At 35.4% G+C, this 17,513-nt stretch overlaps 1 protein-coding gene across 10 annotated transcripts in view; it reads right to left on the bottom strand.

The window, feature by feature from the left end:
* ATP11B (ATPase phospholipid transporting 11B (putative)) overlaps window positions 1–17,513 on the bottom strand; it is a 110,169-nt gene that overhangs the window by 67,310 nt on the left and 25,346 nt on the right. For 7 of the 10 annotated variants that reach the window (XM_043873574.1, XM_043873575.1, XM_043873577.1 and 4 more), the window contains exons 3-10: window positions 12,339–12,428; window positions 10,621–10,701; window positions 7,881–7,988; window positions 7,567–7,695; window positions 6,857–6,960; window positions 4,479–4,526; window positions 2,941–3,021; window positions 2,294–2,358 (exon numbers count right to left, since the gene is read on the bottom strand). In XM_043873574.1, the coding sequence (XP_043729509.1) occupies window positions 2,294–2,358; window positions 2,941–3,021; window positions 4,479–4,526; window positions 6,857–6,960; window positions 7,567–7,695; window positions 7,881–7,988; window positions 10,621–10,701; window positions 12,339–12,428 (706 nt within the window). Of the gene's footprint in view, window positions 1–2,293; window positions 2,359–2,940; window positions 3,022–4,478; window positions 4,527–6,856; window positions 6,961–7,566; window positions 7,696–7,880; window positions 7,989–10,620; window positions 10,702–10,942; window positions 11,103–12,338; window positions 12,429–17,513 lie in introns of those variants that run through there. The other 3 variants (XM_043873573.1, XM_043873580.1, XM_043873579.1) reach the window with 3 other exon arrangements.

Genomic DNA, 17,513 nt, shown 5'->3' with positions numbered 1-17,513 from the left:
AATGCCAGGATCTGGAGTCTAGACATAATCTCATAAGCACTAGAAAGATAATATGGAAATCTGTCAAGAGTAAATGAAGTAAATACAAGGAAACTGCTGTTCTAAAAACTCGTGCCTATGAGAAGGACTCTGAGATGAAAGAGAATGACAGTAATAATGGGACTAAAACTGAGAAGAGCAGTTTGAAATTAGGTAAGAGCTGTCTTATTAAAAAAGAAAAAAAAAAAAACTTTGGAGTTAGAACTTTGTTTGAATGCTAGCTCTGCCACTTAGTTCTGCAACCTTGAGCAAGTTATTTAATCTTTCCTTGTCTCAATTTCTCCATCTTTAAATGGGAAAAAATACCTCATTAAAACTGTTGCAAGGTTGTGTGACAAATTAGCAAAAAGGCTAGAAACAGAAAGACAATCAATCAATGTTTATGCCTGTTCCTAAACAGTATGATGTGAGGAACAATATTCATTATGCTCTCTTCCTAAAGATCTGTGCTGGAATTTTCACTATTAGAATTATTCCTTAAAGGCAGAGATTACAACTCAAATGATAAAGGCCAAGAAAATTATAGAAATGTGAGAAATCAATCTGCAGATTATTGGAGAACCAAAATATCTTAGTATCAGCCAATGAGAAAAGATCACTTGTAAAGGAACAATAATTTACTGACAACATATTTTGCTCAGCAATAAGACAGAATAAAAGCAGAAAATAAAGTATTGAAATAAAATTTAAAAAAAAAAAAAAGAAATGTGAGAAATCACACAGAACGGTACAACACAGACAGGCGATGCTGAGGAAAACAGCAACAAACTCATCTAAAGGAATACACATTTCCTGAAATGTAAGACTGTGAAAGGCATTATTGCTAGAAAGGTGTTAAAATACGGCATTATATGAGAGGGCCTAAAAGTCCTGGAGGTTTCTCTGGACTTTTTAAACCATAAAACTTTACTATGGTTTCCTTTTTTAAATTGTGGCAGAATACACATAACATACAATTTACCTTTTTATTTCAGAGGTGCTTAGTTACATTCACAATGTTGTGCAACCATCCTCACTATCTAAGTTAAGAACAGTTCACCACCCCCCCAAAAAAAAACCCTGAACCCATTAGGCAATCATTTCCCATTCCCACCCCCCAGCTCCTGGGAACCACTGATCTAGTTTCTGTCTCTATGAATTTGCTTATTTTGGGTTTTTTAAATAAATGGAATCATACAATATGTGGCCTTTTCTGTTTGATTTTTTTCACTCAGCATAATGTTTTCAAAGTTTATGTTGCAGCATGTATCAGTACTGCATTTCTTATAGGGGAGTAATATTCGATTAGTTGGAAAGTCTACATTTTGTTTATCCACTCATTAGTCGATAGACATTTGGGCAGTTCCTACCCTTTGGGCTATTATGAACAATGCTGCTATGAACATTCTCATACAAGCCTTTGTTTGAGCACCTATCTTCAATTCTTTAAGGTATATATCTAGAAGTAGAATTGCCAGATGATATGTTTCTAATTCTACGTTTAACTTATTGAGGAACTGCCAAACTATTTTCCATAGCAGCTGGAACATTCTACTCCTACCAGCAATGTATGAGAGTTCCAATCTCTCCACATTTTTGTCACACTCATTATTCTCCTTTTTAAAAAATTATGGATTTCTTTATCAGAGAGCCTAACACTGATAAGATATAGTACAGTTAACAGAAAACAAAAGAATGAGAAAGAAGAGCTCAAAAGCTAACGGGCCATTCCTTAATGCTGAGGAGCTAGTTGACAGCTAACGGTTACCATTCACTTCACCATTTACCTAGAGTTGACTCAGAGCACAGTGAATTGAGATCTCCAATGCAAGAACACTATTTATCCTTTGATCCAGTCAGTGTATGTTAAAACATCATCTGATATACAGTCACAGATCAGTAAGAATTTGCTGAAGGAATAAATGAGCTAGCAGTTTTAACAATCCAATCTAACTATAATGGAATTATACAAGTGGTTTTTTGCACCATGGTGCCAGATAATATAGTTCTTAACACCATTAATACAAATGCCAGAATTTTCTTCTTAGCAGAAGTATTCACGAAGAAAATATAACAGCAAGGTTCTAATCTATTATTCAAAAGTAGGAATTAAGAAAAAATACAACACAAAATTATATTAACACAATCTTTGAAAGAAAATTATCGTAGACAATAAATTATCTAACCAAAATAACACAAATGCTGTGCTTTCAAAAATACTTCATGTAAAGCACCAAAACAAATCTATTATTAAAAATTTTTGATATATACGAACCAAAAATTTCTTTTGTGTTTTTTAATCTGGCTCCACGAAGCAAGAGACTCTCTGGCCCCAGAGGTCTAGGGGGAAAAATAACCAAAAGCATTAAATATATTAAATATTCAATTAAATTTTAAATGGCATCTTTAGCAGACAGAAGGAACTTAAAGCTATACTTACAACAATGCTTTCAAATAACACCAAAATCTCAGCTAGTATAAAGCTGTCTAGGTCAATCATGATGTTAGTTACTATAACAACAAACATCTGCTTTAGCATTTCAGTCATTTTAAGGTTAATGACTCAGAAATAAATTATGCCTGTAGATATAATCAGAAAGCCACTAGTTTCAGAAGTTTAGACATAAAATTCAACAAAACCAAAAAATTAAGTGATAACTTCAAAATGTTTTACAGAAGACGAAATTTTAAAATTTTGACCAAAATCAATAAACAGTTTTTAAAGGGAAAATACAGAATTAAAATGCAATGTAAACAGGTTGTGTGAAGAAAAAAAGCAATGTAAACATAAATTATAGTATGATTCGTATATAACTCCATGTTTTCTGCACAATTAAAATTATACTAGGTTACAAAAGATAATATAGCAAGTGAGTTAGTAGTTTTTTAAGGCAAGATCAACACTACAAGTTGACTACTTGCATTGCATACTTCTTGGAGCATGGGGTCTTCTTGCTGTTTGAATTTCTCTCCATAAGGGAGATGTAAAACGAGAAGAAATAACTAGAAAGGAAAATTGTATTTTCTTAGTGATAGCAAATGATAACTCTGTTATGGATGGATTAAAAAGCTTTAATTTTGTTGATATTCCTTATCATAAGGCTTTCCAGAAATATACATACAAGGTTATCCAAATTAAACAGAATCTGAACCAATTTTGAAGAGGTCTATAAACCCAAATACTTAAAAAAAAAATCCAATGAATACAGGGGGCCAGGTGTTTGGCTATGTATAACAAGTATGGTTTTATTAGATCATATATTTGGAACACACTGAATGGATATTCCAAAATCAATTATTCAGGAGATTTATTACAGTTCTTTTTCATTTGGTTCCAACAATGAATAGAAAAACTTCGAGCTCAAGTTGGCATATAAAATTAGGATATAATGGTAGAAAGCTTCAAATTAAAAAATTCATTTGTTTACTCTGGTTGCCTCAGCAAAGAACAAGGCTCCCTTAAAAAAACAAACAAACAAACCAAAAAAACCATTCTACTTGCTAACATAGTTGATCTTTTCTTTTACCAGCCACAATATCTTAATGCTAGTCATACTATGTATCCACACAAGCATTCCAATATGTCACTATAGAAATCAAAATAAAATCCAGTCATTGTTGTTCAGCAGGGGTCCCTAAACTTACAAAGACCTTGTCACAGAGTTCACTGAACGTGCTTCTATGTTAACTTTTATTAAAAATGTGAATCCATCCTGATGCGTATTTTTGGTGGCTTGTCTTGAAGATTTTATTAAAACAAATTCTCAATTCTTTGTTAGTATCTTATTTTATGCAGCCAGTATAAACTGAACATTTCCAGAAAATAGGCAGAATGCTAATTTAATTAGAAGTTCAAGGGTTGATTCCAAGATTTATTCTAAATTCAGCTTTGTGGCATGAGTAACTATGTAATCTCACCCTATCAGAAAATCTTTGATAGGACAAGAAGTTTTTCCTGTATGTTACCAGAAATTAACCTGAATATTGAGGGAAAACAAACCAAAACAACCAACCAACCAACCAAAAGAGTAAATAAGAAGTTCTAGATTGCCCAGTACTCTAGTTTCTGAGGAATGATTCTGAAGTGAAGACGACCATAAGACATTTTTTGTATTCTAGACTTAGGTGGTGGTAGTTTAAATGTGTAAGAATATGATCAGGAACCAGTGTTTCCTTTATGTTACTATCTAATATTATTAATACTACCTAATATCATTAGACCAAAAAATACTAGTACACCAATAATCTTACTAACTTATTTTAATGTCATTTCACAGCATTTGCTTCATCCTCATCTCATTTGCTGCTGCTGGAAATTTGCTAGAAGATGAAATGTTAAATGTTTTCAACTCCTTCATGATCCCATTGCTTACTTATCTAATCTCCCTTTAACTTGATTTTAGTCCCTCCCCAAACAATTTTCACTTAAAAGTGATTGGATAATGCAAATTTATTCTTACCTTACAATTTCTTCCATTTGTTGAGTTATTGTCATTCGTCCCATGAATCTATCAAAGAATTCATCATGTTACAAAAAACTAATAATACATTTATGACATCAATAGGTGGAAATTTTTAAAGTTTTGGCACTATTCTTACACATGAAACAAAACCAACCTTTTGCATGTATGAATGATCCAATATTTGTACTAGAAATTACAAAGGTAAATCAGTCACTAAAAAATTTTAGTGTCATTAAAAAAATCAATCACTTTAAAAAATTAGTATTCTTAGATTCTCAGGGAGTGATCAGTGGTGCTGTTTTCCTTCTCATGCTCTTTTGCTTCATCCCGTTTCATTTGTGGAGGAGCGGTGTAAAGCCTTCCCCCACTATGCAGTGCTCTCCCTGCCATCCCCTGCACGATTTTCCTGGGCTTTGCAGATGATGTACAAATATGGGCTGGTGCCATAAGCTGTTGCTGCTGCCCACAGCTGTCTCACTAGCTCTCCTTATGGTCTATTTCACCCACTTTTGCCATCAAAATTGCAGCAGGAATTAACAGCCTAGAGGCTGGCCAGTTGCTAGTCATTTCTGCTTCCATCATTGTCTTCAACCTCCTAGTGGAGCTGGAAGGTGATTCCTGGGATGATCATGTCTTTTCCTTCAACTTCATATCTTTTTTTCTCTACCACCATGGGACTGCTCTACCATAACTGGTAGCAGGGAGCCTCAGGCTAGTGACAGTGCACCAGAATGAGAATGAGGACAGTGCCTCCATGGAGCGTAACAACATGACACTCATCCACTTGCTACTTAAAGTCTTTGGGCCAATGAATGAGAGAAACCCCATCCTGCTTCTGCTGCTGCTACAGGTCATGGGCGGTGCTGTCACCTTCTCCATTCTGACCAGCTGTCCAACTCTTCTGTGTCAGAAGAGTTGATCCACTGCGCTTTGATTCACAGCCTCCAGGATTTCTAACTCTGGCTGACCCCTTCTGAACCAAGACTGCTTCCCAGCCCAGGCCTCTTCCACCCTTCATTCTCCTCCAGATTGTGACCTCAGCATCTCGTTCCCCTTGTGACTACTGACATCCTGGGCCTTTCTTGCCCTCTAAAAACTACTGCTCGGACTCTGCCCAGGGCTTTCTTGAATTTGTCACTCTCCTTTTCCATTCTGCTTTCCAGCCTCCTAAGGCAGAATATTGTAGTTTTTATGCAATTATCCACAATTCTGACACTCAAGGAGTTATGCTGGGCCTGGGAATAGAACCCTGGCTGGGGGTAGGGATACAAGTTCAAAAATGATTTGACATTTGGCTATAAATTATGTATTCTGATTAAGAGCAGACCAGGGAGGGGGTCAGGTGCTTTCAGTGGTGACAATAAAATGTTGTATTTCTTATTATAAAAAGCTTTTTTAAACTTTCTCCCCATTTTTCAAATAAGGCAAAACCACTCAAAGCATTAGTCACATTTGATCTCATTATTAATCTTATGCTTCCTTAATGCTGCATCATTTTCTAGTTTTCAATAATCCTCTTATAATTCACCCTTTTCTGAGACTTAGAAATAACAGCAATATAGAACTCAAAGCACTGAATTCTTCAGTTAAATCTATCTTATAATTTAAATGCACAGAACTTCAAATTTTTACAGTTAAGTGGAAAATTCCACATTGTTTTTGTTTTTGATGAAAATGTAAGCTTTTTATATCACACAGAGAAAATTCCATTATAAATATATGGATTCAGAACAAAGATATGTAAGAGATCTGAAAAAGCCAATGACTAATGATAACATCTTAAGCCAATAAATGCAGAGAATGACAAAAAGCTGAAGCCAATTTTTATAATGTGGTTGTGATTTATATACCCGTTTTTGAGTAAAAATGAGCAGTTTTCTCTTTAATAATTAAAGTTGTTTCCATTTCATAGATGGCAATAATTAGCATATAGCTCACTGAAAGATGACTAACAGTGTTAAAATGAGTTAGTTCCTAACGAACACAAAGACATGGCCCTTCATGGAGCACATATACACATGTGCCTGCATGCATACATACACACACACCCCATTAGATTATTTTCTTCCAAGGAAATAATTTTATTTCCCTCATAACTACTATTATAGTTATAATGTTTACTGCTATTGTTATAAAGCCAGTTCACCCCAAAGTAGAAGATAAAAGGGAGGAACATGTGAATAAAAGCACAGCTTTTAATACTTCAGCTTAGAATTCTGCCAAATTCTGCTTTTAGCTTTGCCCCCATTTAATTGATCTCCTGCCTTGCTCCCCCCAATGTCTTCAAACAGCTATTTCATTGCATGTTTTATGACCCTAAAAAATGAGATCTGTAAATAGACTTAAAATAAATATGGTGAATATTCACATCATACCTGTACAAGTCCGCTTCTGGTTGCTGACATTCTATCACAGCTATAAGAGTGTCCAAATTGGCAACTGTCTGTAATACTGCTGTTTCTGGAACTGCCACATGTGTCTGAAAAAAAGGAAAGTTAAAGCCCATAGTTTTGAGATTTAAATGGGACCTTAGACATCATTTATTTCAAATCTCTTTTATAAATGAGATCATAGCATTCTGTACTTGAGATCACTAAGCTAGATGGCAGAAGAGAAGAGAAAGAAGAATGTAAAGTAACAAGCAATAAAAGGAGCTACTGTGATTACCTGTCTACAAAGGCCATTTGCATACAAGGAAATTAAGTCTGTAAGTGTGTTAATAGTCTTACTGCTCAAAGTTTATTGCAAATAAATTTAACAGGGAGAAAAAAGTGAATCAAGTAAAATTTCTGACTGTACTTTGAAAATTGAGAAAAATTTAAATGTGCCCCCTATTTAAGAAAGCATCAGTATATTAAAAGATTATAGTTTCTCCAAAGCACTTTTTACTTTTCTTAACTTGACTAAACCATGTGAGGCTAACCTTGAAGTAAAATGTGTGCTTTCATGGAGTAATTAACAGTAATTTAAAACATTTCTCCTTTGTCGGGTCAAACTTTATTACCTTAACCAAAGGAAAATATCACTATAATCCAGAGACGTTTTGTTCACCAAGAGCCACACTCAAACATACACATGTACAAACCTTCAGGTTAGTTTCTCCATCCAAACTAGCAGTTGTAACGTGACAAGAACCATCAAGTCGATCTGAGGACAGAAGCACCAAATCTGCAGGGAAACTTTCATCTTTGGCTACTCGAACAATATCACCCACCTATGAAGAATTTTAGGGAAAAGTGAATATACAGATTTTTAAAGGCAGGACTTATTTTTATTGGGTTCTAAACAAGTGGTCTACTATAATATTTTAATGTAGGAAAGCAGACTTTAACTAAAATATAGTCAGATTAGAATTGTTTTTAAAATATAATTGATTTCTATTATTTATTAAATGCATACCCGAATATTTTTTGATCTAGTTGTTACAAGGCCACCACTTCGAACAACATAAACAGGAGCTCCATTTACTTCATTATCTGAGATATGTCTCAACCAATCTTCATAACCCTGTAAACATCAAAAGAATAAAAAAAGCTCCTCTGAGTATAATTAGAAGATATGTGTGTGTGTGTTAGTTGCTCAGTTGTGTCTCTTTGTGACCCCACGAACTACAGCCTGCCAGGCTTCTCTGTCCATGGAATTCTCCAGGCAAGAATACTGGAATGGATTGCAATTCCCTTCCCCAGAGATACTTTTATCAATTGAGAAAAAGAAACATAATTTCCGCAAAACATTTCATTCATTAGAACCATGTTAGACTACTTTGGCATTCATTACTGCTAGAAACACTCTCTTCACTTGGTTTTCATCACACACATGTTCCTGGTTTTCACAGTACCTCTCCAGTTACTTCTTCTCAATTTACTATGGGAGGCTCCTTCTATATCATCTTAATGGGCCCTTTTTTCACCCTTCTCTTACTTCCTATACAAGATTTCTTTATCCCTGTGTCTTCAAAAAATTCTGAAATTTCTATCTCCAGCCTGTATCTCTGGACTCTAATAAACGTAAATATCCAACTGTATTCTTAATATCTCCATTTTGATGTCTCATAAATAACATTAAACATTTAAAAACTAAACTGATGATGTTATCCTTAAAATCTGCTGCATTTCCAATGTCTCCCATCTTGACAAATGACTCACTTTGGAAAAAGACAGGTTGTAAGTCATTATTATTATATTAAACTCACTCCTTTGGCAGATATATTATAAACTCACCAACATATTTTCAACTTAGTTACAGCATCATATTCCAACTAAATCCACTCTTTATTTGGCCAAATTTATACTGGGAAACCAAGGAAAGAAGTATTGCAACATTTAACACTTTCTTAAAAATATTCAAGAGGTTCGTTCATTCATCTATTCATCTATCACATATTTATTTCATGTCAAATATGTGCATAACCTTGTTCTGGTCACTGGTAACAAACTGATAATACAAAACAAAGTCTCTGCCCTCAGAGAACTAAACATTCAAATGAAGGTGACAGACAAACGAATAAACAAGCATTTATTCAATAGAATAGGCAGTGAATGAGAAATGATATAAGCAAAAAGACCAGAGCAGGGAATGAGACAGTGACACAGAGGTCAGGAAAAGCCTAAGGTGTCCAAGAGAAATAGTTGTATTTTCAAGCATATATTGTTATATATGTGTCTCTGGAGTTCAGAGCATAGTTTCAGGATACATGTAAATTAGAAAACCACTAGACTTGATGAAATCACCGAAGAAAAAATTATATATAAAAAAGAAGCCCAACGGACAAATATTTGTTACTCTGATGCAATAAATGACATCTACAAAACCAAATGAATATGTAATTGTATTAAGTGATCTGGATGCTTACTGACTTACAAAAATCCTAGTCTCCAACAGAGCAGTGAATAAAGGGAAATCAAACTTACAGCAGTAGCAAGTTATTCAGACACACTAGATTAACTGTTGATTTATAGACTTCCCTTACCTTTATCAAATAAGTAATAAATACACTACATCTCAGAATGATCAAATGTCTGCCAATTTTGTTTCTGTCAATTTAAACCTTATCCCTAAATCTTACAAAATGAAAACTTATCAAACTGGCACATGAAAATTCAAATTAACTCTTTCAAGAGGAAGGGAGCAGTTCTGTATAGCTGAGCTTCTGCCAAGATATTTTGAGAAGTGGTAGCTATATAAACATGATGCTTCTAGGAATTTTTAAATTTCTTGTCATGCTTATCCAATAATACTGTTTTTCTATACCTAGATTTTAATATCAAATCAGATCTAGTTGAAGCTATTCCCTTAGAGTACTACTTTACATAAAAATCAATTTCACAGAGAAACCTGTAAAAAGTAGGAAAGTACTATACAATTTTTATTCAAAAATGTTCATGCCAGAAGTACATGTTCACTCCTAAACATACCCCCTTTCTTTGAATTATATATCCTTTAAACACTACCAAACTCTACAAAGATGATTATAACAATCTGTTTCACACATAACTTGGCTTGTACCTAAAAAATGCTTGCTTTTGGATACTTCTTAGGTATGTTAAAGGAACAACATACTTTAATAACTGTAATCATCCCAAGAGAGGCTTACTTTCGTTTAATTTTTACCATATGCAGGCTTCTCCGGGAGCTCAGGTGGTAAAGCGTTCTACCTAATTTTTACCATATGCAGAATCAAACAAATTTGTTGCTTTTCTTCTTTCTATAATTTTATTTATTTATTTGGCTGTGCTAGGTCTTTCATGGCTGTGCGGGCTTTTCTCCAGTTGCAGGGAGCAGGGGCTACTCTCTAGTGCAGGGGCTTCTCACTGCAGTGGCTTCTCCTGTTGCAGAGCACAAGCTCCAGGGCACGCAGGCTTCAGCAGTTATGACTCCTGGGCTCTAGGGCACAGGCTTAGAATTTGCGACACACAGGCTTAGTTGCCCATGGCATGTGGGACCTTTCCAGATCAGGAATTGACCCCATGTCTCCTGATTTGGCAGATGGATTCTTTATCTCTGAGCCACCAGGAAAGCCCTAAATTTGCTTTCTTATGAAAATTACTTTCGCAACAATAAATCTTACTTTAGAGGAGAAATATTAAGTTAACTTCTGAATGACTTGGGAAGAAAGCAAGCAACAGAAAATATTTCGTACCTGCTTTATGGCAGTAACTGTTATTACAAAGAACAATGGAAGTCCACTGGTAACTGGACTGGTAGGTGTATCAATCATAAGCTGCATTAAAAAAGAAAGAACGCAGAGTATTATATTTTATATTGTACATATCACTATTAACATCTAGAATCTCATAATTATTGGGAAATCTGAAAACATTATACAAAATACATGTCGTAGTTCAGATGAAAAAGTAACTTGAGAGAGATTATGCAGTGAATGTAGTTTACTTCACAGTTTCACAAGTACACTTTGTTAGCTATTATATGGGGTTAGTAGACTATCTAAATCTATTGCATACCCACAAATATTGCTAGAGTGGACTGTTTCTCTGCTTTCTTAACACACAGAGTACTTAAGGTCTTCCTCAGTATTTGTCTTGGAGGGGAGCTACAGCTATTCAGAATCTCAATTCACATTTCTTTGCCCATCCAGAGAAATGCTAAAAAAAAAAAAAATCTGTCAATTTTTATTCTGGGATCCAGAATAAACTCACACTGGAGAGAAAACAAGAAATGGGACTAGGCAAACGGTTTCTTTCTACAAGTGATTTTGTTACAGCTAGTAGAACCAGAAGGGTACAACTTGGAAAACGATGCTGCAATTATCTAAATCATACAACTGATGTTTCAATAAACTGCTTTAAAAGAAATATTTGCAGTAATTATATTTGGTTATTTAGAACATGGGTCTAATAATTTATTAATATTGCTTTATTCTGGTTAGGCCAATTAAGTTTGTTCTATTCCAAAGACAGGCTGAATTCCTGATTTTAGGCAGTAATTTCACAAATGCATGTTACTTGTATGTAATAAGTATAAATTTCTCGTTTTTTTGGACTAAGCAAGCTGATGGTCTACTGATTTAAAAAAAACACAAAAAAACAAAACCCAGAATTTCTTTTTTTCTGCTCACAAAGAGAAACAATTAAAAAAAAAAAAGCTTCCTCAAGCTTTAACGTGACTACTTCACAAGTTTTTTTTTTCTTTTGAAGGTCCAGGTTCTATGGAGAGAAAAGTTCAGAGTTTATAAAAAAAAATTCAGTGCCACACTGAAAGAGACTGCTAACGTATCATCAGAAAAGAAAAACCTCTTTGAAGGAAAACAACAGTCATTAATTCTAAATCTTGGTTTGTACTCAAGTTTCATACTGTTCTCTTGATATTCTGATATTAGGGAACAAAAAAGCACAATGAATATAGATTTAGTTTAAGAAAATGGCCTCCTGGATAAAAATCTATATTCATGAAGATCCTCAGAAATTATAATAAAAACTTTTAAAATAAAAGTAAAATCTATAAATTAAAAAAAAAGAAAAACCAAAGGAAGATTAATTTTGTACAAAGATGGTTCCACAGGCAGAAATGTGCCAAAAACAAGTGCTGTATGTTAAAAGCCATAATATTTATTTTCTGAGGCAGAACATCTGAAAGGATGATGCTATTTTCTTGGCTTTAATTATGATTATCAGCACTATAACACATAAGTGATAAAACAAAATACAACTGATCTTAAAATTCACTGGCCATTCTTCAGACCATTACTATATTCACTGAATACAATGGGGAAGCTCTGCAGAAAAAAAAAAAGGGTCCCATAGTCACATGATTTAGAATGCAATGTTAACTTTTCCTTGAAGATATATGTTTAGCATTCATGTCTATCAACTTAACAATTTATGGAGTGATAAAGCTTACCTGAACCAAAAATATAATAAGAAAATAAAAGTTTGCCACTCTTCTGAATTGTTCAAATAAATTTTTTGGAACAAAATTCCACACAGTATACTAAAAAAAAACAAAAAACAAAAAGATAAGTTAATATTTTAAAATAATATGTACTATATACAAATAATAAGAAAACTTGTACACATCAGATATACCAAGTCTTTACACAAATTCATGTAACTCAATGCTACAAAAACTATCCGGCTTTTAGAGTTTCAGGGCTTTTATTCTACTTTTTACCTGAGCTTTTATTCTACTTTTTACCTTTTACTATTTATTGGCGATTTTAGTATAATTTTAAAAAAGAGATAAAGGAATCTATCAATTTTGCTATTAAATTCCTAGTTTTTTTAGAAGTTGGAGATGGCAGATCTAAAATAATATTTTAATACTTTGGATTTTGATTACACAAAACTAAACCTAATGTTGAAAGATGAATTAAGGGACTTCCCTGGTGGTCCAGTGGCTAACACTCCACGTTTCCAACGCAAGAGATCTGCGTTTGATTTCTGGTGAGGGAATTAGAACCCATATGCTGCAACTAAGAGCTCATGTGCCACAACTAGGACCCAGGGCAGCCAAATAAATAAAAATAAATTTAAAGATGGATTAAGAGTTGATAAAAATGCTAACACTAGATTCAGTTTACTTTATAAGTATTTTCTTTAGGTTTTGTCAGAAAAAGAGAAGACAGTAAAATTCTTCAATTACTCCTCGGTAAGCATGGGATATGAAATGCGAAAAAGATTGAAAATTACTTTAGTTAAGTGATCACTGGTATAACCATGAAGAAAATCTCATAAAGGACATGAAAATCTGTCACAATGTCTATTTTCACAGTGAGACAGTAGAGTATAACGGTTATAAACATTGACCGTAAAAGGTTAACAATTTTTGTGATCTAAATCCTAATTCATGGTCACCGAAGGACCTTGGATCTTATTTCTCTGTACCACATTCTATGCTCTATAAAATGAGGACAATTACAACAATCACACTGTATAGGTTGCTACAAAGATTAAATGAGCTGATATATAGTGCTAAGTGAAGTCGCTCAGTCGTGTCCGACTCTTAGCGACTCTGTGGACTGTAGCCTACCAGGCTCCTTGTCCATGGGATTCTCCAGGCAAGAATACTGGAGTGGGTTGCCATTTCCTTCTCCAGGGGATCTGCCGGACCCAGGGATCGAATCCTTGTCTCCCGCATTGTAGGCAGACACTTTAACCACTGGCCCAGACAATAAAGCATCTGCCAATAATGCGGGAGAACCGGGGTCGCAAAGAGTCGGACACGACTGAGTGACTTCACTTTCATAGTGCTAAGGACAGAACCTAGTTCATACTAATTGCTGTGTCTGTTGCTATATTATTAATCAGTTTATAAAAGGAACAAAGATAACAAGTTTAAATAGAGGGGATTAAGAACAATACTTTTATCACCAGCTATATTCCAAGATAAAGTAAAAGAAGTAATATACAAACAATTCAACAAGAAAGAAAAATTTAATGAAGGAGGTTACATTCAACATGGGCTTTAAGGAAGGAACACTCACAATCTGAAAACTGGGGCAAACAGAGGGAGAACATTTCAGGAAGGAAAGAAAGAATGAACAAAGGCAGAGAGGAGGGAAGTTCATCATGGCTTTGTGACAGAAGATAATGCAGTCTGAAAAGAGTCTAGGGAAACAGTAGGAGAGCAGAAAGGTAGTAAAAGGGAACATTGAGAATCCAGGCTCAACTATGGTCAAGAAAAAAACAGACACTGCCTATATAAATATCTGGGCTTCCCTGATGGCTCAGCGGTAAAGAATCTGCTTGCCACTGCAGGAGATGCGGATTCAATCCCTGGGTCGGGAAGATCCCCTGGAGGAGAGCATGGCAACCCACTCTAGTATTCTTGCCTGGGAAATCCCATGGGCGGAGAAGCCTGGAGGGCTATAGTCCAAAGGGTCGCAAAGAATCGTGAACATGCATACACGCATAAAAATGTCTCCATTCTTGAAATTATGGTTAAAAACATGAAATCTATATTCTCTGCAAAAATATACAACCTATGTTCTTAAAAGTTGAGATTATCAAAACAAAATCATAGCAAAGCCAAGGTGGTAGGGAAGTTAATTTATGGAATAGCAGGTAATCTGCTTTGGAAGTTTAAAAAAGCAGTAGTGGAATAATAATAGAGGAGAAATGAGAAAGACAGTCTTCATTTATGTGAAAAAAGGCAACATTTATTTAAAAGTCTACACTTTAGAAACCTGGTCAAAAACACTAAACCTAATACTACTACATTTGATTGAATATCAAAATATTCATATAAAGATATTTAATCTCAGAAGTTTTCCAGGACACTCAGTTTCAAGTATCAGCAGACTGTGAACTCCTCAGTTCAGTTCAGTTGCTCAGTTGTGTCTGACTCTTTGTGACCCCATGGACTGCAGCACGCCAGGCCTCCCTGTCCATCACCAACTCCTGGAGTCTACTCAACTCGTCCACTGAGTCGGTGATGCCATCCAACCATCTCATCCTCTCCGTCCTCCTCCCCCGCCCCCCACCCCCAATGCCTTCAATCTTTTCCAGCATCAGGGTCTTTTCCAATGAGTCAGTTCTTCCCATCAGGTGGCCAAAGTATTGGAGTTTCAGCTTCAATATCAGTCCTTCCAATGAATATTCAGGACTGATTTCCTTTAGGATGGACTGGTTGGATTTCCTTGCTGTCCAAGGGATTCTCAAGAGTCTTCTTCAACACCACAGTTCAAAAGCATCAATTCTTCAGCACTCAGCTTTCTTTATAGTCCAACTCTCACATCCACACATGACTACTGAAAAAACCATAGCATTGACTAGACAATTACTTTGTTGGCAAAGTAATGTCTCTGCTTCTTAATATGCTGTCTAAGTTGGTCCTAACTTTTCTTCCAAGGAATAAGCATCTTTTAATTTCATGGCTGCAGTCACCATCTGCAGTGATTTTGGAGCCCCAAAAAATAAAGTCTGCCACTGTTTCTCCATCTATTTGCCATGAAGTGATGGGATCAGATGCCATGATCTTAGCTCTCTGAATGTTGAGCTTTAAGCCAACTTTTTCACTCTCCTCTTTCACTTTCATCAAGAGGCTCTTTAGTTCTTCTTCACTTTCTGCCATAAGGGTAGTGTCATCTACATATCTGAGGTTATTGATATTTCTCCCCGCAGTCTTGATTCCAGCTTGTGCTTCATCCAGCCCAGCGTTTCTCATGATATACTCTGCATATAAGTTGAATAAGCAGGGTGACAATATACAGCCTTGATGTATCCCTTTTCCTATTTGGAACCAGGCTGTTGTTCCATGTCCAGTTCTAACTATTGCTTCTGGACCTGCGTACAGATATCTCAAGAGGCATGTCCAGTTGTCTGGTATTCCGATCTCTTTAAGAATTTTTCACAGTTTGTTGTGATCCACAGTCAAAGGCTTTAGTCAAAGAGACAGTCAATAAATCAGAAATAGATGTTTTTCTGGAACTCTCTTGCTTTTTTGATGATCCAACGGATGTTGACAATTTGATCTCTGGTTCCTCTGCCTTTTCGAAAACTTAGCTTGAACATCTGGAAGTTCACAGTTCATGTGCTATTGAAGCCTGGCTTGGAGAATTTTGAGCATCACTTTGCTAGCATGTGAGATGAGTGCAACTGTGCGGTAGTTTAAGCATTCTTTGGCAATGCCTTTGGCATTGGATTGGAATGAAAACTGACCTTTTCCAGTCCTGTGGCCACTGCTGAGTTTTCCAAATTTGCTGGCATATTGAGTGCAGCACTTTCACAGAATCATCTTTTAGGATTTGATAATAGCTCAACTGGAATTCTATCACCTCGACTAGCTTTGTTCGTAGTGATGCTTCCTAACGCCCACTTGACTTCACATTCCAGGATGTCTGGCTCTAGGTGAGTGATCACACCATCATGATTATCTGGATCGTGAAGATGTTTTTGTATAGTTCTTCTGTGTATTCTTGCCACCTCTTCTTAATATTTTCTGCTTCTGTTAGGTCCATACCATTTCTATCCTTTATTGTGCTCATCTCTGCATGAAATGTTCCCTTGGAATCTCTAATTTTCTTGAAGAGATCTCTAGTCTTTTCTATTCTATTGTTTTCCTCTATTTTTTTGCACTGATCACTGAGGAAGGCTTTCTTATCTCTCCTTGCTATTCTTGGGAACTCTGCATTCAAATGGGTATATCTTTTCTTTTCTCCTTTGCTTTTTGCTTCTCTTCTTTTCACAGCTATTTGTAAGGTCTCCTCAGACAGCCACTTTGCTTTTTTGCATTTCTTTTTCTTGGGGATGATCTTGATCCCTGTCTCCTGTACAACGTCACAAACTCTCTGTCCATAGTTCATCAGGCACCTGTCTATCAAATCTAGTCCCTTATCTATTTCTCACTTCCACTGTATAATCATAAAGTATTTGATTTAGGTCATACCTGAATGGTCTAGTGGTTTTCCCTACTTTCTTCAATTTAAGTGAACTCCTAGCAGATAAGAATTATGAAAACTAGATTAAAATGAACTATTTAAAATCTTGGAACATGTCCAAAATATAGATAGAAAAGTGAAGAGAGTTTAATTTCAAAAAAATTACAAATGGAAAGTGTATGAATTATAAGCAATAGCCTCTTAGCCTGGAGATACTATCCAGCTTGTATAGCTATGTCAGCCAAAGGCGGGGGCGGGGGGACTACTCCCTTATCAACAAAATACGACAAAGATTTAGAACTCAGGGCTAGAAAAGCAGCTGGAAACTTAAGGGGAAAATACTAGTAGTGAAACCACCCAAGGAAAATGACCCAAATTCAGAACATAAACTACCCAAACCTATGATGACAACTAAAACATGCACTAAAAAGGAAATGAACACAGATACTGACACTTGGAACAACAAAGATCGACCTCAACAGTACTGTGTTAAGTGAAAAGAAATTCAGACACAAGACTACCACCGTATCCATTATTTATATGACATTCTAGAAAATACAAAACTATAGCTACAGAAAGCAGATCAGTTGCTATTGTTGGAAGTGAAGAGAAGGGAGAACGGCCACCAACTTTTTGGAGTGACAAATGTATTCTGTATCTTAATGACAGTGGTCATATGCTATACATTTGTCAAAATT

This window comes from Cervus elaphus, chromosome 19, assembly GCF_910594005.1.
Source record: "Cervus elaphus chromosome 19, mCerEla1.1, whole genome shotgun sequence".
Taxonomy (NCBI): Eukaryota; Metazoa; Chordata; class Mammalia; order Artiodactyla; family Cervidae; genus Cervus; species Cervus elaphus.
The sequence above is the reverse complement of the archived record's forward strand: the minus strand, read 5'-3'. Positions and strand labels throughout refer to the sequence as shown.